At 38.6% G+C, this 24,186-nt stretch overlaps 1 protein-coding gene across 3 annotated transcripts in view; it reads right to left on the bottom strand.

The window, feature by feature from the left end:
* AFF2 (AF4/FMR2 family member 2) overlaps window positions 1-24,186 on the bottom strand; it is a 518,465-nt gene that overhangs the window by 195,551 nt on the left and 298,728 nt on the right. For all 3 annotated transcript variants that reach the window (XM_003271824.3, XM_003271823.3, XM_012498708.2), the window contains exon 4: window positions 14,293-14,337. In XM_003271824.3, coding sequence (XP_003271872.1) covers window positions 14,293-14,337 — 45 coding nt within the window. The remainder of the gene's footprint in view (window positions 1-14,292; window positions 14,338-24,186) is intronic.

Below are 24,186 nucleotides of genomic sequence, written 5' to 3'. Positions count from 1 at the left end.
AGGTGTAGGTAAGCAACTTCCCTTAATGAAGAAATGGGACAATTAAAGCCACTGGAGCTGTCCAAGTGCTGCTGTGGTACTTCCTTTAATGATGTACCTTAGGTGGATGTCTAAAGAGATGGAAAAGCTGAAGAGTGCAGGAAAGAGAGAGTGAGAGAGGAAGAGAGAGAGAGGAAGCAAATATGAATCAATTCCTGGGTTGTTATAGTATCATTTCTCTCCTAAAAGGGCCATTCAACGGTCTGATGTACCCTCTTATTTCCAGAGCCTAGGGATGAAAGCATTATTAATCTTATTGAACATAGGGAAAGACACTTTGCCTGAGGCCTGACTTAGGAGTACATGGGTCCCTGCATTGCCCAACAAACCAGGCGTATGCCTGAAACTTCTCTGGTGGGAATACTTGCTTTATCTTTTTCTACCTACTCAGACTTATTTTTTGTTCTGTCTTATATAGTAGGGGCACTGCTCAGAACTAGAGTCGAATTTGATCAATGTATTGTATATAAGACTCAGGAGGAAATAAATTAGTCAGATATACTCTAAACACAGTCTAGAATACACAGTCTAGAAGGTAAAACAATATTTGGTTTTATTTGATGATAAAACTCAGAATAAAAACCTAGGGCAAATCTGAAGAGATATCTGGGGCAGTTCTGTTCACTGTATCTTTCTACAGTGATGGAAATGTTGAGTTTTGTGTTGTCTAATATGGCAAACACTGGCCACATGTCACTAATGAGAACTTGAAATGGATGAGGAACTGAACTTTTATTTTATTAAAATTTAATTAATTTAAATTCAAATGGCCAGCCACATGTGGTTGGTGTTTCTGTACTGGAGGGTGCAAAAAATTCAACACTTTACAGATGGAGAACCTGAAGCACACAATGGTTAAGAGACTAGCCAAGGGTCACAGAATAAGGTAGTGGCAGTGTCAGAACTAGCTCTGAGGTCTCTTGATGTCTGGTCCAGTGTCACTGGCACATTGTTTTCATCTTAATCCCAGTTCTTTCAAAGGCCGATGCTGCATGGTCTCCACTCTGCAACATAGGACAGGAGCAGACCAGGCTCTAACAACATCAGGGTGGATTCTCCAGGTGTCAGACCTGCTATTCACTTTTGCATCAAAAGCACTAGGGGTGTGAGGATGTGCTGGGAGCTCCTGGATTAAAGAGCAGTGAGGAGGCTGCAAAGTTGGAGGATGGACTAGCTTTTCAGGTATCCTCTAAACCCAACAGGTCCTGAGAAGTAGTAAGGGAGTTGAATAGAAAATAAGCAGAGGCCCAGACAGCCAGGATGCTGTTTTTACACCTTAGTTTTAGATTGGCCTTAGTTATTTATTTTATGATTCTGCAATTTCCGGTTAACATGTTGCCAGGAAAAGAGCAGGACGAGTCTGTTCGTGTTAGTGTGTTCATTTCAATAATGAAGGGCTTTGGGGAATGGAGTGTTTGATGGAAGCAACTTACAGGCTATCAGCCACACACACACACACACACACACACACACACACACCCTGGAGGAATCACTCTAGAGAAGAAAACACATCTTGTGGAAGCTCTTTTCTTGTGATCACAGTGATAATAAGCACAGTGAATGGTGCCAAAACATTATTTGAGAGATTTGAAAATCTCTCCCATTGTAGCAGCATATGGGGCCCTGTCTTTATTCAGTACCTTGTTTAAATTGATAATGCTAGCATTATTGTATTTTGAGGAACAATATTAAAAATGGACTATAACAATGATATTAAATAATAATTTGCAATTGAGGATGTGAGGACTATCTGGCTGCGACATCTGTTACCCCACTGAACGTCAGGATTGATTCAACTGATCTGGCTGGCTAGATGGGTGTCATTTCTCGCTCTTACCACTGCTTATCTATAGAGTTGAACCCTTCTTAGGTCAAAGGTATAGGAGCAGCTGTGCTTCCCTGCTACAACCTCCAAGCAAGCTCTCACAGTCCATTTGTAGGAGAACATAGGGTAGTCAAGTTTCCAAGAATCCAGACACATCTAAATGATTGGAGCTGCATGTGGCATTTTGCCCTTCTTAAAAAGAAATTGGCAATGGAAAAAGCACACAAATGGTGATAATATATCATTTGGAGAAATAAGAAATGGAGTCATTAAAATGCCCAATATTTGTATAATTATTCTACTCAGTAAGCACTATTATCCGCTTATTAGCTTGTAATATGTTCATGGGAAATCAAATCATTATTGTACCTTGGGTGGAAATAACACTATGAGGTCATTTTCTCTAACCATTCCTCTAAAAATTTAAGTCATTTAATAAACACATTGCATCTAATCTATGCACTTTTTATGCACCTACACTTGTCACCTTTGTGTGCATGTATGTGGGGGGGGCCTTCTGGAATTGGCCAAAGAGACAGAGTAAGGATTTCCACACAGACTATAACCTAATGGACCTCACATTCTACCATAAGAGGCAACTCCCCAACATACACACATACAAAGGCCAAGTGTAGATACATAAAAATTGCTGTGGGGACCTAGAAGACAGATAGAGAAATTAATTCATTAATATCTGTGATCTCTGTGGTGGATCTTACATAGTGTAAATAGGAGGTCACCAGACAAAGACAGGAGTGGATGAGATCACAGGCAGAGGGAGGGGGCAACACACAGAGGCAGAGGAGGAGATGGCACATTTGATAAAGGGGGAGAAGTCTGCAATGGATGTGGAAAAGGGCACACAGTTGGGAGACTTGGCAATATGTGAGGTAGGCATGAGTGGTGACATAAAGGAAGGACTTTGACTGCCAAGATCTGGGTTTGGAAGTTTATCCTCTAGGTACTGGGGGAGCACAGTGCCTCTATTTGAACACTTTCAGTGACAAAGACCTCACCTCCTTCTACCCTTGGAAAGATCTACCAATTAGAACAGGGGAGAAAGGAAGGATCTAATCGAGTGCTCCAAGCACTATTCTAGAGGTTTCATATGCATCATCTCATTTAATTGTCCCTATAATTCTGAGAATTAGGGCATATTACCTCACTTTTTTAAATGAGGTACAAAAAGGTTAATTTACCCAAAAACATTCAGCAAGGGAGAAGAGCTGAGCTCTACTGTCTTAACCATGATGTCCCACCCCCCAGAACATTCTTGCTTTTATTGCCCTAATACTTATCCCTCTATAAGTGCCCCTCAAAAGTTGGATTCCACCATTTTAGGCCTTCTATCCCAGATGCAGCCTCTGAGTCTCTTGCTTCCACAGCATAGTCTCTCAGGCAGCCACAGCCTGCTCCCTCTTCTAGTTCAATTTTCTGCTGTTTAATCTAGTCTGTCTCTTTAGACGTTCTAGTTTGGAAACTACCCACTATCCTGGTTACTTTTTGCTAAGTGCATTTTAGTTCAGCAATATACCTCTTAAATTGTTTTTTCATTTTTATTTAAGTTCAGGGGGTAAACATGCATGTTCGTTACATGAGTAAATTGCCTCTTAAATATTTTTATGAAAGTAATATAAATTATAGAAATTGAGAAAATATAAAAAAGAAGAAACTCACCCATAATTCTGACTCTAACAAAATAAGAACTATCATTTCAAAATATTTTCCTTCAGTTTGTTTTTAGTCATATTTTTATAGAGATATAATACTTAAGTACATAAAATGTTATATTCTGGTTATTTCACTTAACATTATCTCATAATTTTTCCTCATGTTGTTACATCATCAGCAAAGCCATCTTTTTAATGGTTGGTTATGATTCTGAATGTATAAATCTGAGTTTGCTTAACTATTCTCCTATTGTTAAATATATAGTAGCATTTTTTGCTATTACAAAGAATTGTGTAATGAATAATTTTGTTCACATAGTTTTTCTAGGAGCTTGGATTTTTCTCATAGCATGAATTTTCTAAAGTGGGATTATAGATTACCAGTGTCCCTCTAAAAATAGAGTAGCCAACCCAAATAAATGGAGAGGCACATTGACCACATCCATGAGATGCAAGATGCAACACAGTAAAGGTGTTAATTCCCCCAAAATTGATTTATAGATGTAATGCAATACTAGCCAACATTCAAGCAGAATTCTTTGTAAATATAAATAATATATCTAAAATTCATATGGAAAGGAAAAGGGAAAAGGAACTAGAATAGCTAAACCATTTTAGGAAAAGAACAAAGTTGGAAGATTCACATTATGCTATTTTCAGACTTACAATATCTACAGAAATTAAGACATTATGGTATTGGTGAAAGGTCAGGGACATAGACAAGTAGAAGAGACTGGGGAGTCCAGAAGTAGACCCACACAAATATGGTCAATTGACTTTTTACAAAAATGCAAAAGCAATTCAATGGAGAAAGATTAAATACAATCTTTTCAATAAATCGTGCTGGAACACAATGTAAATCTCAACCTATACCTCACATCACATATCAAAATTAATCCAAAATGAAGACTTAAATAAAACTCTTAGAATAAAACATGGGAGAGAATTTTTTTGACCTTGAATTAACCCAAACGTTCTTAGACTTGACAACAAAATAATAATCCATAACATGAAATAAAGATAAATTGGATTTTATCAAAATAAAGAAATTTTGTTCTTAGAAGGATATCACTAAGAGAATGAAAAGACAAGCCACAGTCCGAGAGAAAATATTTGCAAATCACATATCTGACAAACGACTTACGTCCAGAAACAATAAAAACTCTCAAGATTCATTTATAAGGTAACAGACAACCTGATTTAGTAAATGAGTAAATGATTTGAACAGACACTTCATCAAAAAAGATATACAAATGGGAAATAAGTACATGCTGAGTAAGTGGTCTTTCATACTTGGCTGGTGTAAATGCAAAATGGTACAGCCACTCTAAAAGCAATTTAGTATGGTTTTTATAAATTTAAACATACTCTAAGCATATGACTCTGCGATCCCACTCCTAGGTATATTCCAAAGATAAATGAAAACATGTGTTCATGCAAAAATCTGTATACAATTATTAATACCCACATTATTCATAATCACCAAAAACTGCTTGGTTTGAAATTTTGGCCCTGCCACTGGTTAGCTGTCAAACTTAGAAAGTCACTTAAGCTCAGAGTACTTCCATATCATTATCTAATAAGGGGATGATAATAGTACTTGCTTCTTGGCATTGATATAGTGATTATATGAGTTACTATATGTGAAATTCTTCTAACAGTGCCAGGTACAAAAAAATGCTAGGTAAGTAGTACTACTATTAGTATGTACTTTGGATTCAGGCCAACATGAGTTCCAATTCTGTGTCAGCTGCTTCATAACCATATGAATATATGACTTGGGGCAATTTTCAACCTCTCTAATGCCTCCAGGCTGTCATCGACCCATTAGCCTGTGGTCTCTGGGTAATGAAATAAGCACTGCTGGAGGAAATTATACAATCTACAGATTGAAACCTGTATAAATATAATATCTTCAATATCACCTGGAGCCTTGATGTTGCCTCATAATCTTACTATATTCCCTTAGAGTGAGAGACTTCTCTCTCTTTCCATTACTCTTTCATTCTCCAGTCTCCTCTAACCTCTGAACTTTCCCCTGACTGCTTATCTCTGCCATCTAATTCTGAGACTTGATCTGAAAATTAGAAATAAATTAAAATCTCCCATATATACCTTTAATATTTTATGTTTTTGTTTTTAATCTTTAATACATCTAGAAGTAATGTTTTTGTATGGCGTGAGGTAAGGATCCAAGATTAACTTAGGGAGAACACAAATGTCTGTGACATTGTCTTCCTATTCAGGAATTGTATGCCTTTTTATTTAAGTATTCTTTGGCATCTCTCATAGTGACTTAGTTTGTTTATATAGCTCTGGCACAATTCTTGTTACATCAATTCATAAGGTGTAAACGGATTTTTTTTGCCCCTTACATCTTATAGTGGTTGCTTTATATGTAAAACCATTTATTGCCATACATTTATTTTGCACAGCAACTTTGCTGAATTTGTGTATTAATCATAATAGTGTTTTTAGTTAATTTGCTTCTGGTTTCCAGGAAAACAATATATGTATAATGTACAAATAGTAACCATTTTAAGCATTATCTCTCACTTTAATGCCTCTTATTCTTTACATATTTAATTGTCTTGGCTAACCTGCAGAAAAACATAAAATGATAGTGGTATAAAGAACGTCTAGTCTTTTTCTTGACTATAATGAGAATGCTTTGAGAGTTTCTCCATGAAATGTGATACTAGCCTTTGGGTTAAGGTGGATATATTTTATCACATTAAATATGTTTCCACTTATTTCTATTTTATCAAGAATGTGTGTTCAGTTTTGTCAAGTGTCTTTTATCATCTATATGAAGATGACTGTGTAATTTTTCTTTTTTTATTCTCTTTGTAAAAGGCATTATACAAATGGATTTCTTAACACTGAACCAGTTTTATACTCCTGGAATAAAACTCACTTGGTGATGTTGTATATCCTTTAAAGTGCTGTCTGATTCTGTTTGTTAGTATTTCATTAAGGAGCTTTGCAACAATAATCATAAATGACACTATTATGCAATTTTCTTTTTTGTGTTCTATTTTTGTCAGATTTTAGTATCAAAATAAAAGCTAGGCTGGCTTTTCTAAAAAGTACTTTGCAAATTTTTCTTTTTGTTCTATGTTGTGTAAAAGTTATACTGTCATATTTTGTGAAAGTTTAGTTTAATTTCCTCACAAAATCCCATCTGGGAGTGACGCTTTTGTTAAGGGGTGGGGAGAGTCTTCATTTCATTGATGGCGATAAGCCTGTTGAGATTTTCTGTGTTTTCTGGAGTTAATCTCTGTCAATTACATTTCACTAGAAAAACCATCCATTTCATCCACCAGTTTATATTTATTTGTACAGAGCTGAGAAAATTGCTACTCATTATTCTCTTAGTTTTCTCCGTATCTGAAGTTATTTCTGTTTATTAGTTCTTGTTTTATGTATTAGTGTTTTCCCTTTTTTCTTGATGATGTTAAGTAACCAAGTATCTATTTTATTGTATTATTGTTTTATTTGGGAAAAGGATCTTGAATTAATCATAACGATTTTCGTTCATAATTCATTAATTCACACCTCTTGATTTATCTATTTTTTAAATAGCATCTTTAAGTTCCTGTATCACTGATTTTGTTCTTGTCTTTTCAGATAAAATTGCTTCATGGTTTCAACAAATTCATGCCACTATGTTGGTCACAGCTTTAATTTTTCCATAACAATATTGTTTTTCTGGTACACTTTTCTCACATGCTTTTTGTGTATATTTTTTTTTGCATAGCTCTTGTGGTGATTCTTTTTTATTACTATTTTTTGTTCATGTCAAGAGTTCTCCCAGGACCAGTCAGGGCTGTGGCTGAATTCCAGACTAGCAGGAATTCTCTTCAGAATACAAGGCTGTGTGCCCAAATGCTTTCAGGCTTTACTTCTCTGTTATCAATAGACATCAGCCCTACAGGCTACTTGCAAAGCAGCATCTCATTCATCCACCTTGCCTCACTAACAAAGTGCCTTCCAGAAATATGGATCATTTATGTAATTTCTCATTCAGTCCTGCCTTCCCTACTTCTCAAGACTGTGTCCCAAACTTGGTCCGTGGAAGCTCCCATCTCCAACTTTAATGCCCATTCTTATTATTCTAATACTGTTTTTGCTTTTCACCATGTTCCACTTATTCTGAAAATCAGTGTTTCTTTCATCTACTATGCCACAAATCCAAGACCATGGGAATCACTTATTGGCTTCTTCCCTGTTTGACTTTCACAAAATAAATTGTGAGTCAGGCTTATGGATACCCTTTGGTTACATCAGTTATGGAGTTTAAGTTTATTTTTCTCATTCTCCTGAATGCTTCTAGTGACAAACGAGAGAAGGGACAAGCCTTGTTTATTCTTTCCTTCTTTCTTTCATTTCAAAACTGGGAGATGCCTACCAAATTGATTCCAAGAGGCTACTTCCTCAATGTGTTTTTCAGAGACACGAGTTTCACCTGTACACAGATGCAAGTGGAATGGTTAACTTCCTTGCATTACTTCTCCTTTCCCCAGCCCAATCCCACTAGCAAAGCTAGTACAAAAATGCTGGTTCTCAGACAACACTTAGAAGCTGTTACTTCTTTCAGATAAGCTTAGAATGTTTTTTGGCAAACCAGTGTGTTGTTTCATTACTCTCTCCTTACATCCAAGATACAGAAAACAGGTGTAAATTCTACACATGGCCTAAATTCTCACCTGCTTTCATCCAGTTCAACAGAAAATCACAAATCACCATATTCACAAAAAGAAACAGGTTGACAGAGAACAGACTTATTTTTATAGCATACCTAAGATATATAGGAACTGATAAATTTACTCAGCTATTTTAAAGGGGCTACTCTTGCTCATTCTCCGGACAGCTAAATGCTGGGTTGCTAAGTTACTTCTATTTGACATCATCTCTTCCCTGACATCTCCCCATGTTTGACAGTTTCCCATGATTCACTGGCCCACTCACCTCATTACTCATATTACTCACTTTCCCAATGACGTCTGTAAAATCATTTAAAATTCACCTCATACACTAGCTGCAAACCCCTAGATTCCACATAAAAATATTTGAACTGCTTGACAGGTTCTAAGTGCATTTGGAAGCACACTGGATGGCTTACCTGCATTGTTCACATAAAGTTGTTATAATTAAATTTAGCATCTTTCTTCTGGGTTGGTTTGTGTTTGAGAAAAGAGGAAATGATTACTAGGAGGCATATAATGGATAATATCTCTTATGAGCTAATTTGGTTCCATGAATACCTCACCTCACATATGCATGCTACGTATGAAGTCCATTAGTGCTTTGAATTAGCTTCAGAAAAGGTAATACTGCACATAATTTACCCAGTCAAGGGCATTTTCACCTGCTGACAAATTTACATATTTCCCAGTGCCATTAGGTAAGAACTAGTCATCAGATTAGCAAAGGGCACAATCATTAGTTAGTTCATTTATTTGACTCCATCAATGTTAACATTAATTATAGTCTAAATTATATTTAGGAATTGTCTTTCTTGGGTGGAACACTATATTACTATTTCAAGAAGCTATAATTTTAAAAGTCCACATCCAAATAAGATACATGCTTTCTGAAACATTCCAGAAGGATTCCTATTTAAGACAGCTATATAGAAAATCGTTTGCATGAATCCAAGTTGAACATTATTTATACATTAATTTGACAGGATATAAAACCAATTGCCTAATTATTGGTTAAATTTATAAAAGAAATTCTACTGAAAGGTGCTTGATTATGCTGCATAGTTATGATAATATAATCAAATTTCCTTTCAGACATAATTGTCTGACCAATTTTGTTCCCTGATCCATTTTTTTTCTTACTTGCAAGATGGGCTTTTTCATTTATTTCCCTGTTAAAAAATAAAAATAAAATAACAAGCACTGCCCTGTAAATATTTGGTAAATTTTTTCCATGCTAAAACTGTTAACTAAAACACAAGCCTAATAAGTAGAATTGCCATAATTTAGAATGCTGTAAACACAGATCATACTGTAATCAAAAAGAGGTGGCCAAGTAGGTGTTTACCAACCTGATCCATATGGCAGGAAGAAATCTGTAAGGAGATACAGTTTATCAAATCAAGTTCCCTAAATCCTAGCTAGCAAATTCAGCATCCCTCATAAACATTGAATTACCCTTACAGATGTTTGCCTATGAAATTATCAACTACAGAAGGTGCTTTGCTAGGAGAGACAATCTGTTTAGCATCAAATCTAAAAGAAATGCGCTATCTGCATTTTTGATTCCAGAAAGGATTTGATAGTTTCTTGATTTTTTAAAGTAAATTCTTGCTATGAACAAATAAATCATACTACTGTAGAACAAATAATCATTGAGCATCCATCCTTAGCTAGTAGCATTTAGAGCATGCTGCTCTCCTTGGCTTAACTCTTCCAGAAATGATTACTCTAGGATCCATAAAACCCCACAGAGCTCAGAAAAGAAGCTGCTGCTGGTACCCATATTATTACAGATGAGCTGCCTAGGAATCCCTCACATGATTGATGAATTGTAACTGCAAAATGCCATCACTGTGGCCAGAGCTGTTATTATTTTTCATTTCCATTTGCACGTGAGGGTAGCTTGACTCTAAAGAGTAAACAGCATGCTGATGGAAGCAAGTGTAAAAGCTGGGATGCATTGCGCAGATTGCTGCCTTTAAGTTTCTGATTTGTAAAATTCATAATAAGCAATAATATGCCTGAAAAGGAGCAAAGACATCTGAATTTGTACAGCTCATTTTGTGGGAGAAGGTCAGTTTGGTGGAAAGCTGTTGTAGGCCAATGAATTCTAGTTTGTTCAAAAAACTACTTAAATTATTCTGGCGTAACTGAATTTGTACAAATTGAGGAAACAACAGAAGCTGAAATGAATTGGTGGTTGAATCCACTATAATGTTAATCATAAAGCAGACTGGAGCCTGTTAAATAAGAATGGATTCGGATAAGCCAACAGGAGCAGAAGAACGGATAGCATGACTCTTGTCAGAGACCTGGAGAACTGTGACCTGAGGCAAATTACTTCACCTCTCTGACTTTCATTCTTTACCATTCTGTAAAGCATGACTAATAATACAATTTTTGAGGGTTATTGTAAAGGTTCAAAGACATAATGTGTTTATGAACTGTGCCTGGCATGCAATAGACAACACATTACTATTATCAGTTGTTTTATTATTAGAAGCAAATTTGCTATTGTTTTATTACTATTTGAAATGAGATTCAAAATATTAAAGAATGGCAAAAAAGAAGAATTAATTTCTAAGATCTGTTCAAATTATGTTGGTTTGCTGGTATTCTTAAAGTTGCTGGAAATGTCAGCTACTGTCTGAAGCAAGTTTTTTTTTAACATCCAGAGATTCTCACTCTAGATTTGTGACAGGGTGATTGAGAGTTGGGTGTAGTGCAAAGATCACTAGATTTAGAAAACAAAGTCCAGATACTATTTTACTTCTGCCACATACCAGCCCCACACTGGATTGCAGGTCATTTAACCTCTCTGGACTTCGATTTCACGAAATAATAAGAAACTACCTTACTCCATATGACCAAATAAGACAACGAGGTTCAAGCGCTTTGAAAATCCATCACCTGCTATAGGAAAATAAGGTTGACACATCAGGTCAAGTTAGCCTGTTACAATCTGATTGCATCTGTGAGGGCGTGAGGGCAAGAAGGAAATTGCTGGAAGACCAGACAAGGTGCGCTCCAGCATATTATAGCACTTTGCCCAGGGGGGCAAAGAAAGAAAAGTGGACCCGCTGGTTTGAAGGGGAGCTGAGAACATCGCCAGGTGAATGGTGAGAGGGGCTTTCAAGAGAAACCAACTGGCTTGAATTTGGACAGCATTTTGAGAAAGGGGGCCATAACAAAACACATAAGGCAAAAGTATTTCCATAGTCTGGAGGATTGAGGGGCTGAGAGTGGGGAAAGGCTGGTTGTGTTGCATTTGGTTAATAAAATAAGTCTGTCCCCACGTGAGATGAAGTGGATTTGTATGTGTTTGCTTGCCAGGCTGTAGAGGGAAAAAAGGGGGATCAGGGAGGTGGGAAAGTTGGGAGAGCAAATGGACTCAGATTTTCATGGTGCAGATGCAAACAATGTGTATAATTTAAATATTCCTTCATTGGAGGTGGGCAGAGAGATGGGCGGGGTAATAACTAGCAGATGCTTCTAGATGAAGACACTGAAAAGCAACACAGCTAGAAAAATAAGGGAATCTGATGAGCAACTGGAAGCCAGCTCCTCCACTCGGGGCTAGTGCTCCTTCCTCTGCATAGCTCCCCTCAGTGAGGAGAGATGACCTTGTTTGGGCCTCTGCTTAGTTTGAAAAGCCGCGAGCATGGCCAGGAGAGGTAGGGAGAAAGATAAAATGTACTTTTCCCTAAGAAAGGGGTTTATGGGGAATGAGGTGACAAATTTACTGCGGAACCCGTCACAGGCCTCTAAGGCCCTCAAACCAAAAGGAACATGAATGTGTAATTAAGACAAAAAGCCCAACAAGCATGCTCTATTGTGACATGCAAGGTGGTCTATAAAAATTTAACAATTAGCCATAAAATTGGGGAAGCAAATTTCAGAAAGCTTATTTTTATTTGAAGCATGGGGAATGAAACATTCTTTCTTTAATAAAGGAAGGCCCACTCATTAAGAGTGTTGTTGGAAAAAAAAAAAAGAATTCTATACACTCTATAGCCCTTCAAAAAAAAGAGACATTTCTCTAGATTCTCTTTCAAGAATAACAGAAGGACTTTTGTTACTTTCTCAAAGCATGTTATCTTTTGTGAGCTTATTAAGGCAACCTGCTTCTTTTCTTTCCATGTGTAAGTGAAATTCTGTTGTTTCTTTAAGTGGCTCCTTTAGGAGACTGGTGTCGCCAGCCTCAGCCAGGTGTTCACCCTCCTTCCTGCATTTAGTCACATAACCACCTAGGCACCAGGGCCGGGTTGCTTTTAAGTAGGTAATTTCAATTGTGACAAATTAGTGAGATTTTGAGATATGCCTGGCATTCCTTTGGGAGTTTAGAAAAAGGCCACTGAGTTTATTTATGCTTGTGACTCGGAGAAGAAAGGAATAACAAGGTTACTATCTAGAGCAGAGTAAGACATTTCTTTCAATGTTATTACCTCTGTTAAGGAAGGCTGTTGACAAGTGAGCAAGGATTGAATGTATTTTCCCAATGGGAAAGGCCTGAGTTCCCAGTGTGCATTCCTTTTGTGGCGCTCATAACAGCTGCCTCGTCTCCACCCAAAAAGTCAGGCCCCTGAGACAGATGACTGAGGGGGTGCTGGGTTCTTATCTTACCGAAGTAGTCAGCATAGTCCTAATCTAGCAGTCCCCAACCTTTTTAGCACCAGGCACTGGTTTCATGGAAGACAATTTTTCCACAGATGAGGGGGTAGGGAATGGGAGTAGGGGTGGAGAGGTGGTTTTGGATGAAACTGTTCCACCTGAGATCATCAAGGCATTACATTCTCATGAGGAACACATGGTACCAGTCCATTGCCTTGGGATTGGGAACCCCTGCCCTAATCCATATAGTCTCATTGCTGATCAAAGCGATATGACTGACTCATCTCTTTAATAGTCAAGAACAATGTTCTTGGGCTGAAACAGGTGCACGAATGTGTACATCAGGTATACTCCAGGTGGCAAGCCAGTTCAATGGTAAACAGCTTTTGGCTCTTGACTATTCCTTTGGCTGCATTTTCTCAGGGCTTGCTTCACACACTGGGCTGCTGAGAAGGCACTTACAGTGAGAGGGGGTTCAGGAGGGAGTTGGAGTGACTTTGGTAACTGAGGAAAGGGGGTGCAGAATTTTCACTGGCACATAGATTATTTTCTTTCCCAGATAGAAAGCCTTCATGGTTTTTACATGACTACACTGGTCATCATTTATCACAATAGCAAGCATTTATATACCACTTGGTAGCCTGTAAGGGAGTTAGGGCAGGTATTGTTGTCCTCTTTTACAGACAAGGAAAGGAGATTCAGAGAGATAAAGTCATCTGTCCAAGGTCACAGAAGTGACAAATGGTAGAGCTGGGACAGGAGCTCATTACCATGACTCCTATTCTTGAGATTCCATACTGCCTTATGATGCCAATGGCCAGAGATAGTAGACAGATATGGTTTTCTTGCTTAACTTTGGTTTCTTCTTTTGGTTTAATTGTTTACTTCAGGAGAGATTATAGCCATTCTTTCAACTTTGTTCTGCCCCCAAGGCATTCACACACATACACTCACTTCCCTAAGTAACATTTTCCACAACATGCCATCATTTTCAAGTCTCTCATCTTCTCCTCCTCTCCCACTCCTGCATCTCTTCCCCTCATTATAGGCCACAATCAATCTCGGTAACCACGTTCCACGTAGTGGGCGGCAGCAGTGAGATTTGAGCTGAGATCCCAGAAAGGTAAAAGGCAAAGGTTTAGGGTATGGTGCTTGAACAGGGAAAGTTTCCTAAAGAAGGTGGTGAGTATCTGTCTGAGAAGGATGTAGGAATGGATAGGGCAGAAGCTTAGTGATATTAGAAGACTAGCTTGATTGCAAAATGGAAAGAAGACAGGCAAGAAATGAGGCCACTGGAATAAGCAGAAGGGTCTTGAAGTAGAATATTAGGATTCCCCATCATGAAACTCATTGAAACAGAACAGTAATTACTTTAAACAGCTTAAGCAGATAGATTGCTTCATTATTAAAAGGCACAAAAATAAAGGTTTAAACTCACCCGCAAGATTTCTTCAACACAGCTTGGATCACTGGGAAGGCTTACCTGAAACAAAATAAACAGAAAACATTAGGCACAATCTACTTATTCTTCTTGTATAATAGTTTACTCTATAGGACAAACTGTAAAGCAAGAAAATCTAGCTGTCAATTTTTTCCTGTTAAATACAAAAGAATATCTGCAAATGACTCATTTTGTTTTACTTTAATGAAGCGGTAAGATTGCAGTGCATGGTGCAGAAATAAAGTGACTCCTTGTTCTGTCACTGATTTGCTTTCAGGCACTGACCCATCCCCCATCGCCTGGGGCTTCTCTTTGCTCATCTATCCAAAGGGAGCTTGATCTCGTGATCTTTAAGGCATCTTTGACTCTCTGACATACTTTTGTATATTATTCATTAAAAATATAAGGCCTATATGAAACACTTTGGTGATTAAATTGAGTTCTTTTTGAACTTGGGAGTCCAACTAGGTGCCTACAAAACACTAAGGATAACGGCCTGTGTAAATTGCATGCTTGCCTTGGCAGTTAGAAAAAGTCTCAGAAGTATACTCGGTGAATCCCATGATCCATTTTTCCCAGTGTGACATCTTCCTAATGAATCAAGATTCAAGTCACTAGCAGAAATGTACTGAGGGTTTACTCCATGTCAGGCCCATAGCCCTTTCCTGCAGGTGCTTTATAGTCAGTGAAAGCAAGAAGCAAGATAACAAAATAAGAAACCAGCTGCAAGACAGTGCATGATCAGGAACTTGAGAGTCAGGCAACCATCTAGAAAAATCTCTGCTGATCACCACATTATCTGTGCAGGTTTTAGGCATCCCCCAAACATTCCTAACTCCCCTTCACACCTTCACCCTCTCCAGGATTGCAATCCGATCACATCTGCTTCCTGCCTGCTCTGGTAAGAAGAGTGGGTCTCTCATTCACTGCCTTGAAAGATGAAAGCCCAATCCCGTTAAGAGAGCACTACCATTACATCGACATTGCCCAGGCCTCTTGCAAGGACGATTATTAACTCCCCAACAGACTGAAGTATGGACTCAACTATACTTGGGGAAATGAAGAATAGAATATGGCACTAGATTTCCTCACCTGTAAAAACTACAAGTTAAACAATACAGCAAATCTTCAAACAGCATTATAGTCACTTCTGTACATGCATTAATTACAACCAGTATTTATTGAAGACCTCCTACATGGAAAGGTCCCTGCTCCAAGAGGCCTAAAATCCCAAATAGGAAAGACAGCTTGAGACAGTCACCAATAATGAAGGGCTATCAATTCTAGATGGCCCAGTACAGCCGCAGGTTACACTCGTTATCTGTGTAATTATTTATAGTATTCCCTTTCCCTCTCAAAAATGTCCTCCAGTTTGGATGACAAATTTATACAGTCATCCTTCCAATAACAATAATACTCTAATACTAGGTAGAAGAAACAGTAGAAGAAAAGACTTAAGTTGGCTGGGCATACCTTGTAAAGAATCTAAAATACAGGTTTCAGATAGAGAACCACTGGTGATTTGGTGTAGCACAATTCATTCATTCATTCAACAAATAATTTTGGAGAGCCAAAGACTGTGCCACTTGGTGCTAGGCAGAGATACAATGGGAAGCAAAAGGAGACACAGTTTCCTCACTCATGGAGTTTACAGGCTCAACAGAAAGGTGAATATGAAGAATCACATAGTTAATGCACAACTATAAGCTCTGGGGAAGTACAAAAAGGTGACCATCCCATGGACACTAGTTATGCAAAATAGAAGGTTCTGTGTTCAAAGAAGTATGGGAAATGCTGCAACCCATATTGTATCCCCCTTTTGAGATCCATGATGCAAATAAAAAGCTGTGAGACACCTGTCTAAAATTTTTAATAAAGTACATTCCCAACTTCCTTGGCTTAAGTCTTGGGTTTTTAGTTTTAGTTGTTTTTTTGTTTGTTTTATTTTCCAATTAATAACTACTGCTATTCCACACAATGAATGTTTGCGGAATATACACTGGAAGATGCTGTTCTAACATGTTTATATGATTATACAACTAAACTGGTAATTCTCAACTGCAAATACAATCTCACTCCATTGTTCAGTGCTGCAGCAACTGTATTTTCCAAGAGAGTTCTTGAACTTCTAACAAATACATTCCCCAAATACAAAGGTCAAAGGATTATAAGAAAGGCTTAAATCTTCAATATCATTGTTGCATTGTATTAGAGTGGGCAGCCTAGGCTAAAAATGTATGGCCCAGTCTCATGAAAAGGTCTTTGTTCGCCTTTTCCCACACAAACACATCAGTGTTAATTTTTAAATCAAAGTGAAAATATATCAGTGATATGCAGACACAGCAAGAGCACCTGCTGATGAGTCAAAAGGGTTGGGAGGGAGTCCTGGCCCTACCACTTGGGAACAGGACTTAATAACTGTACCTTTCTGAGTTCCAGTTTTTCCAAATGTAAAAGAAAAGGAAAGAATAATAGTAATACCCATCCTTTTTAAATCTCACAGGGTTTCTGTGAGCATCCTGCGAAATAAGTGATGTGAATGTGCTTTGTAATCCGCAAAGCCCAATACAATGAATTAAGTTATTACCCCTTGTCCCGTTGTTCTCCTTACTTTTCTTAAGTCCTGTCTTCTCGTCTTTTCAAACTAAGATTTGACTCACTCTTGCCAACTGAAAATATCACCTCTACTCTTTGAAATATAAATATCCACTTCTTTATGGGAAGAAATACTGTCAAAAGAGAAAGAGTTGTGGACTCTGGAGCTTTGCAGCACATCTAATAATGACTGACTATTGGAGTCGGCAGCACTCAGGACAGACAGAGAACTCTAAAGGCAAGAGCAGTCAAATAAATATGCATTCACACTCAGTGATTAGATATTTTTCTTTAGAAAACACTAAAATCCAACATTCTCATGAAGTAACTAGTTCCGCAAATTCATCTAGCCCGGGCCCACAGCTGTTTTCTCCGTAAGACAACCACATTTGAACCGCAAGTGCTTTTCCGTCCTGCAAGTGCTTTTTAATTAACCAGCAAATATTTCCTACGTGCCTAGCACAGTGCAAAGCATGGAGAGTTGGTAATACAAATCACTCTGAGTCTCAGGTTCTTTCTCTCAGAGTTAAATGTCTAGATGGGATAGGAAAACAAACAATTAGAAACCCACTGGGACATACATTGTAAGGTAGTCATGACAAGGGTAATAGGATCGCATTCATTCGCCTGTCCGCCTATTCATCAGCTCTCCCATTTATTTCCTTAGACAACAAATCCTGATTGAGCTCACACTGTGCTCAGGATGGTGCCAAGAGGGAGGATTTAAAGACACTGAAGACAACATCATTTCTGCCTTCAAGAGTCCACGCAAATTGAGGAGACAACATTTACAGGGAAACAGACAAGACCAAACAGGAGGTCTGATTTAAGTGCCAGGGAAAGGGTACCTACCGGGTTCACCGACACTGCCATGTCAGACAGAAGCTCCCAGCCGTTGAGGTCCCCACCGTAGTCCTCGCTCCATATGGGAGTGAGAGGCCAAGGATTCGACATGGCTGAGAAGTGATGGGGCCACCTGAGGCCACTTCAGTCACTGAGCCCCCTGCGGAGATGCACCAGGGTCACTCTGCACACTGGAAGAAAGCTGAGCTAAGGCTGGGGCTCGGCCCCAAATTCTATTCTCTTGCACTCTCTTTCTCTTTCTCTCTCACACACACCCACACGTCTTTGCAGTAATTCTGGAGGAGTTACTCGGACAGGTGTGAAAGACAGAGACTGAGAAAGAGAGCTGATGGTGGCACTGGGATTAGAACTGCTGCCCGTTGAGTTGCCAAGCTGCTGCTTAATTCCGGAGGCACCTTCTCCTCTCTTTAAATCCACTCTTGAGTATTCAGATAGTCCACAAAGCGCAAGTTAGCCACTCAGAGCTGCAGCGTCCTTTCTCATTCCCCCTCTCCGCCCCCTCCTCCTGGAGCAGAAAGCAAGCTGCACGACACACAGGGGAGGCTGTGCTCTCACTCCTGGCCCCAGACGACCCTCTTGTGCTGGGCACGGATGTGGTCCTCTGAGGGCCAGGGAAGGGAGGTGCACATCGGGCAGGTGGTGAGTTTACTGAGAACCCTCACAAGTGCCTACCCTCTCTGTACCTGACAGTGCAGGCTGCCACCCCACGTAGCCACAGAGAGACCACGTACAAATTATCTGCCTGGTGATAAATACGTATCTTATGAAATAATCAGGGTACCTTTAAATCATCAAATATTCAATTAACTGCAGCAACAATAAATGAATTGCATAGGATGTTTTGATCATTCTGGAATTAATCAGTTTGGAGCATACTTCTTAGCGATTAGGGTAATACAAGATATCAAAAACACCCTGATAGTGGCATTGAGAGACATAAGCAGCAGCCATCACTAATAGAAAACATGGAGATTAATGTAAAACATTAATAGAATAATGATCATCACATGGTTAATCCAGAGGAGCTCAATGCATGCCTCTGAGTATATTATTACTAAGGGATTGTGAGAGAAGAGAGGTCATATTTTCCCATAAAATCATCCTGAGGGTGGTCCCACAATACCTGGCATTCATAGTCCACTAGTCTAGGCATATTCCACCTTGACAAACACTTTCTCGAAGTAAAACTTAGAAATCAAAAGTTTAATTGCAAATTAAATAACTGGGCCCAGTTAACCAATATCCACAACAGACACTGATGGCGGCTTCCAAACTAATTCCATTTGCACTTTCATTAACAAACTTCCCTATTTATCCCCATGATTGATTTATGGTACACAGAAGTCCCCTGACACAGAATTACTAATAAAATAAAAACTCAGGTTATGATATTGTACTACCAAATGAGTTTTCAATCTTTTTAAAATTTGTAATTCCCATCGTTGGTAATTTGTAAAAACAGAGGACAGCAGCCTCTGAAGTTCTTATTTGCATGCATTATGAAATCCCCTATGTCTCTATCCAGGGAGTCCCAGTTTTCCAAAATGAATTTGGAAAACTACAAACTCAGTTCACATTAGGATCTGTCTGTCCCTTGCTTCCTGCCTCACCTTAACCATCCCTATTCTAGTTTGTATTCATGAGTCTATGATTAAACGGGAACAGTTAATATTGCATAAGCTGTAGACAGAAGTCCTCGGGTAATATAACTTTAATCAAAACAAAAACGATTTCACAACAGTTACATGGTCCAGCTAACCAGCTCATCTTCCAATTTCATTTTAATACAGCAAAAATCCTGGGCATCCAAAGAGCTGGTGTTTACTTTAAAATACTGCTTCTGGCCAGTTTTTAAGTAAGTCTCCTGGTCAAAATACTTCATGTAAAACAAGGTAATATGCACCAAAAAAGTACAAAAAGAACAAAAAGTAGAGCATGAAGATCAAAATAATTTAACATATGTCTTTTTAAGTCCAATACAGGAAATGACCCTTTGTTTGGAATCATACATGAACATAAAACTAAAAGGCAACCATGAACTTCTATTTCTTTGAGCAAATGAATGAGATAATTTACTATATTTTCTGGGGGCTCCAAGGGGGCAGTGGAAAGAGGCTGGTCTTTGAGGCTCCATAGAACTGGATTTCAATCCTATTTCTGAAGTTCAACTTGCTTTATGACCTTGGGCAAGCCACTTGAACTTGTTTGAGCCTCTGTATCCCTACCTATGTAAGAAAAAGTTTTAAAAATCCACTTCTAGGATTTTTGTGATGTTGAAATGAAGCGAGGTATATAAAAGTACTTTAGCCTAGTAGGGGGTGCATGTTAAGTCTCCATCAGCACTTTGTATGCTAAGTTCTCTCAAAAGTCCTTAGAAAGGTGTCAGCACTCTAAGTCTTGGAACCACTGAGGAGATAGTTTGGTTGCCTTGTAAACTGGCTCCCATGACATCTTATGAATGTTGCTAATTACTAAATCCTATTCAGGGTCCCAGTGTGTAAAGAGTCTCAGGCTGCTTTTCCATCTGCTGGCTCTCATTAAAGGTGAAAAAGGAGGCTGGAGATGGGACTTGAGTGGATATGACAACAGAGATAAGGGAGAGTGGGGATGAGAAGGGTGGAGGAGGGGTGGGTGACATGCTTCATTCTGAGGACATCTCTTCAGTGATTACATTAGGTATGGGCAACGGTGGAATGCATATGCAGAAAGGCCCATCATCAGCTGAGAGTACCTAATGGCAGATGGAATTTCAAGTGAAGAGTACTTAATTCAGTGGGCTCTGAATAGCCATTAGCTCACTGTTCATTTATTTGGTCTAATAACTAGTTTCTATAGAAGAGTGAGCTATAAAAGGAGATGGGGGGAATGAGGGTATATTACAGTCTTAGAGAAAAACAAGGTAAACATCTAGAAATATTACTGTTAGAAATCAAGAACCTATCTGGAAGCCCCTTGCTGCCTGGCTCACATTCCCTCAAGGATGCCCTGTCTTAAGTCCCCTGGGCTAGTCAGTGAGGCCATTCTGGTTACTGCTGCTGCAGCTACCCAGACTCACACCCCAGCTGAGTAGGGTCTTCCGGCCCGGTTCCACAGGGACAGATCTCCAACTTAGAGTCTCTAGGCTTCTTGCTATGATTCCCTCTTTCTGTGATCAGACTCAAGCTGTCTCCTACTTCTCTTTGCCAGCCTCCATGACTCTTACTCCACTTGCTTGCCCTCTCTTGCCTATGCTCTTCCTGACCTTCTTTCTTCTTTTGGTGCCTGCCCTACAATCCACAGATCTTCTGGCCCTGGTCCTTTCCTTTTGAAATTCCTAGGTAAGCAGCCAACTCCTCAGGGCCTGCAGGATACCTACTTCTGTCCCAAAGTCCTAGTACTGCAACAAAAGACCATTTAGGATCAAAATCTAGATTCCACTTAATCCCTACTTAGTGCACTCCCATTAATGGTAATGACTGTCTTGTGTGCAGGCGCATAATAATCTCTCATAATAAAAGAGAAGACTGCAAAACCAGAGATGTACAAACTGGAGTGAACTAATGCATTATCTAAATATATAAAAAAGATACATCAGGAGGCAAGTTCACCTTTGAATTCTGTCAATTAAAGAGTAAATGTTAGAGTTTTTAAAGTTGTAGTATGCTCTTGACCTCTTCAAAGATCATAGCACACTCTCAAAATATAGAGAAAGTAAACAATTGCAAAGCAGCGATCTCACTTTCAGGTAACAAATCTTATAAAGTAGTGAAAAAATCTGACAGGAAACAGTAGTTATGTGTCCAAGCTCTACCACTAATTAGCTGTGTAATTTGGGACAATCCACTTCTTCACTCACCAGCCTGCAGCCTAAACAGCCTATACAGTGAAGGCATGGGAATATATTACAAGTACCCAGTGTTTTGTATTTCACATAACAGTACAAAAATAATGAGGGACACATATAAGATTACTAACTTTTTCTTTTATCAATAAGGGCATTACAAAACAAAATCAACCATTGGCACTATTATTTTGTAAAAGAACATTATAACATCCAAAAGGTTAATAAGGCATAATCTCAGAATAAAGGCCAGTTTGTTCAAAATACAGAACAAGTTAAATTTACGCTAACATCAAACATGCTGGCACACACACACACATCATTATCTTACATTTCCTATGTTGCCACAGAATAACAACACTTTCACTTTGGGCTGGTCACCAGGTTATGCGATCTTTCACACATCTTTTGGATTCTATGATTTTTTTAACACTCTGCTTTATTCTTTCTTATTTTATGTATTTTGCTATATGTAGTAGTCCTTTTGCCAGGAGGCCACACTCCACATAGCATGGCATATTATCTACAACATGTCATGTATTCCAAAGCCAAAAATGAATTCTTAAAGTGTGTATGGAAGCAAGCATGGGGTCCCAATAGCCTAGAAGAAAAAGTGCTTCCAGGAAAAACTGGCCATTAAACAAGGATGAGGCTGCAGCATAGGCCATTGGCTTTAGCAATATCTAGGTCATTTGTATCCTCGATCATAGCTGTTTCAGCAGCATGGTGGGGATGTAAACCTGACTGTGTATTGAGGAGAGAGTGGAAAGGGCAGAGGTGGAGAGAGTGAATAAACAATTCCTACTGTGAAAGGGGGTAGAGAAATGGAATAATAGGAAGTGGTGATGTGGAGTCAAGGTTTTTGTTTGGTTTTGTTTTTATAAGAGGGATGATATTAAGATATATTTATATACTTGATGCGTAGAACTCAGTGAAGAGGGAAAAAGTGTGGCAAAAGAGAAAGTGGATGATTGTAAAAGCAAAGTCCTTGAGAAGGAGTGAGTCGATCAAGACACAACTGAAGAGGTTGGCCTGAAATAGGAACATGGACACTTCTGTACACTTCTTCCATTGTAACAGGAGGGAAGGCAGAGTGCCTAGGTACATAAGCAGCTGGGTTGGAGAAATTAAAGATGAGAAGATGAGATGATACTTGTCTGATTGTATCTTATTTTTCTCTATGAAGTATGCGGCAAGATCATCAGCTGAGAGTGGGGTGGTTACTGGAAATTGGAAGAGAAAAGACAGGTTGGAATAGTTGTCTTGGAAAACAGAAACATGGATCATAGACTTGCTAAGGAAGTATAATAGAAGGGATAAGGAGGCGGGGAGAAAGAAGGGAGTTGGAGGCCAAGTAGCTCTGGCGATTTGGAAGAAGGTGACACTGCTCCTCACTATTAGCTTCTGCTTTTTCCAACACTGATTAATTAACCACAGTTCACAGTTCTCCAAATGCTCTAATCTAGAAGAGGCTTCATTCTGACTGCAATAAGCAGAAAGCGCAGGAGTAGGACTAATGACCAGGACTCCACCGTAGTGACTCCTGTAATATTATCCAGAAGGCCAGATGAAATTAAGCCCAGGGCCAAATATAAGCCCCAAGGCTTGAGGATCTCCTCTGGGCCTAACTAAATGCTCCTTTGTCTCTTTGGGAGCACAGAGAACTCGATTAACTCATATCCTCCTGAGAGAAATCATTCCTTTAGAACATTCGAAGGAGTTTCTGAATTGTTTAAAGAAGAGCTATTTTTAATCATTGAAATATTTTGTATTCAAGCAAGCATTTTACACATTTAATATGTGATTGCTATCATGTAGTATTTTAAAATATGATTATCTTTTATGTGTCTTGGATTGACAAATTCTTCAAATCATTTACAGTGTCTAAGATACAAGGACTTCCTCATGGGGGAAAAAAAAAGTGGGAGTTCAGGTTTTTCTGGTAATTTCTGACGGCATTGCCACAGGTATATGATGGGGTCTTAAATTAAGTTCCATAACCCCGTTTACAAAAGAAGCTTTTAAATATGTACCTTTGGCTCTTATTTTTTGAAAATCTTTTAGAAAAAAAGGACTTACCTTGACATTCACAATCCCTCACCCTAAAGAAACTACAATGGTCTTCTTACAAATAAATAACTAATGATTTAAACGTCTGTTTGAAAATCAAAAACTCAGATACCAGTTTTTCCTTTAACTAAATTCCTCTTAAAGCAATGTAAATGGAATAGACTTTATAAATTGTACCCACAGATGCCCTCAATAAAACAGTGACAACAGAATACACTTGATAGAAAGTGGCTCTACTTTTGTACTAACTCTAACGAACTTGGCGCCTTATTGACTCTCTATACTCCACACTTAGGATTGTCTTAATTGCCAGTGGATGACACTGAAATTCCACAGAAACAGAGTAACAATTGCTCTTCTTTGACAGTGATGATCCTAAAGAACAAGCCATGTGCATGGGAACTGAATCCTCGCCAGCTCCCCTATTATTTATGACTCTAATTAAAACACTTTTATCTATTAATGCCAAGTGACACAGCTAAATATATTCAGGGAAGTTCACATTTTTTCTGTACTTCTGAAATCTCTTAGATCTGCGCCCA

The sequence above is a fragment of the Nomascus leucogenys genome, chromosome X, assembly GCF_006542625.1.
Source record: "Nomascus leucogenys isolate Asia chromosome X, Asia_NLE_v1, whole genome shotgun sequence".
NCBI lineage: Eukaryota > Metazoa > Chordata > Mammalia > Primates > Hylobatidae > Nomascus > Nomascus leucogenys.
The sequence above is the reverse complement of the archived record's forward strand: the minus strand, read 5'-3'. Positions and strand labels throughout refer to the sequence as shown.